This window comes from Alligator sinensis, unplaced genomic scaffold (assembly GCF_000455745.1).
Source record: "Alligator sinensis unplaced genomic scaffold, ASM45574v1 scaffold862_1, whole genome shotgun sequence".
NCBI lineage: Eukaryota > Metazoa > Chordata > Crocodylia > Alligatoridae > Alligator > Alligator sinensis.
The window spans coordinates 1,427,477-1,428,193 of NW_005842066.1; the positions used below are offsets into that span (position 1 = coordinate 1,427,477).

General features: G+C 55.8%; 1 protein-coding gene across 1 annotated transcript; it reads left to right on the forward strand.

The window, feature by feature from the left end:
- Window positions 1-6: 6 nt before the first annotated feature.
- SMIM15 (small integral membrane protein 15) lies at window positions 7-711 on the forward strand. Its single transcript, XM_006023529.3, has one exon. It carries the CDS (start codon window positions 329-331, stop codon window positions 563-565), a length of 237 nt encoding a protein of 78 aa, XP_006023591.1. The 5' UTR covers window positions 7-328; the 3' UTR covers window positions 566-711.
- Window positions 712-717: the final 6 nt, after the last annotated feature.

A 717-nucleotide genomic window follows, 5' to 3' on the forward strand; every position in this document is an offset into this window, starting at 1 on the left:
CTCGCCGTCCGTGGCAGCGCCCGCACAGCGCGTCCGGGCAGGGCGGTGCGAGCCGCTCCGCGGGACGGGACCTGCTTCAACACCTTGGCCCCTCCGCTCCCAGGGCGGCGCAAGTCCCTCACACGGGGCTCTGCGGGAGAGATGAGGCGGGCAGCGCTGGCTGCAGGGAAACCTCCTGCACAGAGCCGCGTGACAGGGCTGCCTTGCACAGGGCTGACCTGACCTCGTCCCAGGGTGCTGTGGGACGGATTTGGGTCTCATGCAGCTATCGCACTTTGCTATTTAATGAAAAGAGGCTTTTTGTTTTTTTAAGTCTTTCCCCAATAGGATGGGAGAAAAGATGTTTGATATCAGAGCCTGGGCTGAATATATTGTGGAATGGGCTGCCAAGGACCCGTACGGCTTTCTGACCACAGTGATCCTGGCCCTGACGCCACTCTTTGTCATCAGCGCAGCGCTGTCGTGGAAGCTGGCCAAAATGATTGAGGCCAGGGAGCGGGAGCAGAAGAAGAAACAGAAACGCCAGGAAAACATTGCAAAAGCCAAACGAACAAAGAAGGACTAAGGGGCGGGGGAGACCTTGTGCAAGGCATCTGCTTCTCCTGGTTCAGTGCTGTTGTACAGCTGTATCTTGTGTTACCACCTTCCTCTGATACTTGACCTGGTGTAAATCTTCTGGAGCAAAGAAGGTTTAAGTCTTGAAATAACTCATTTCCT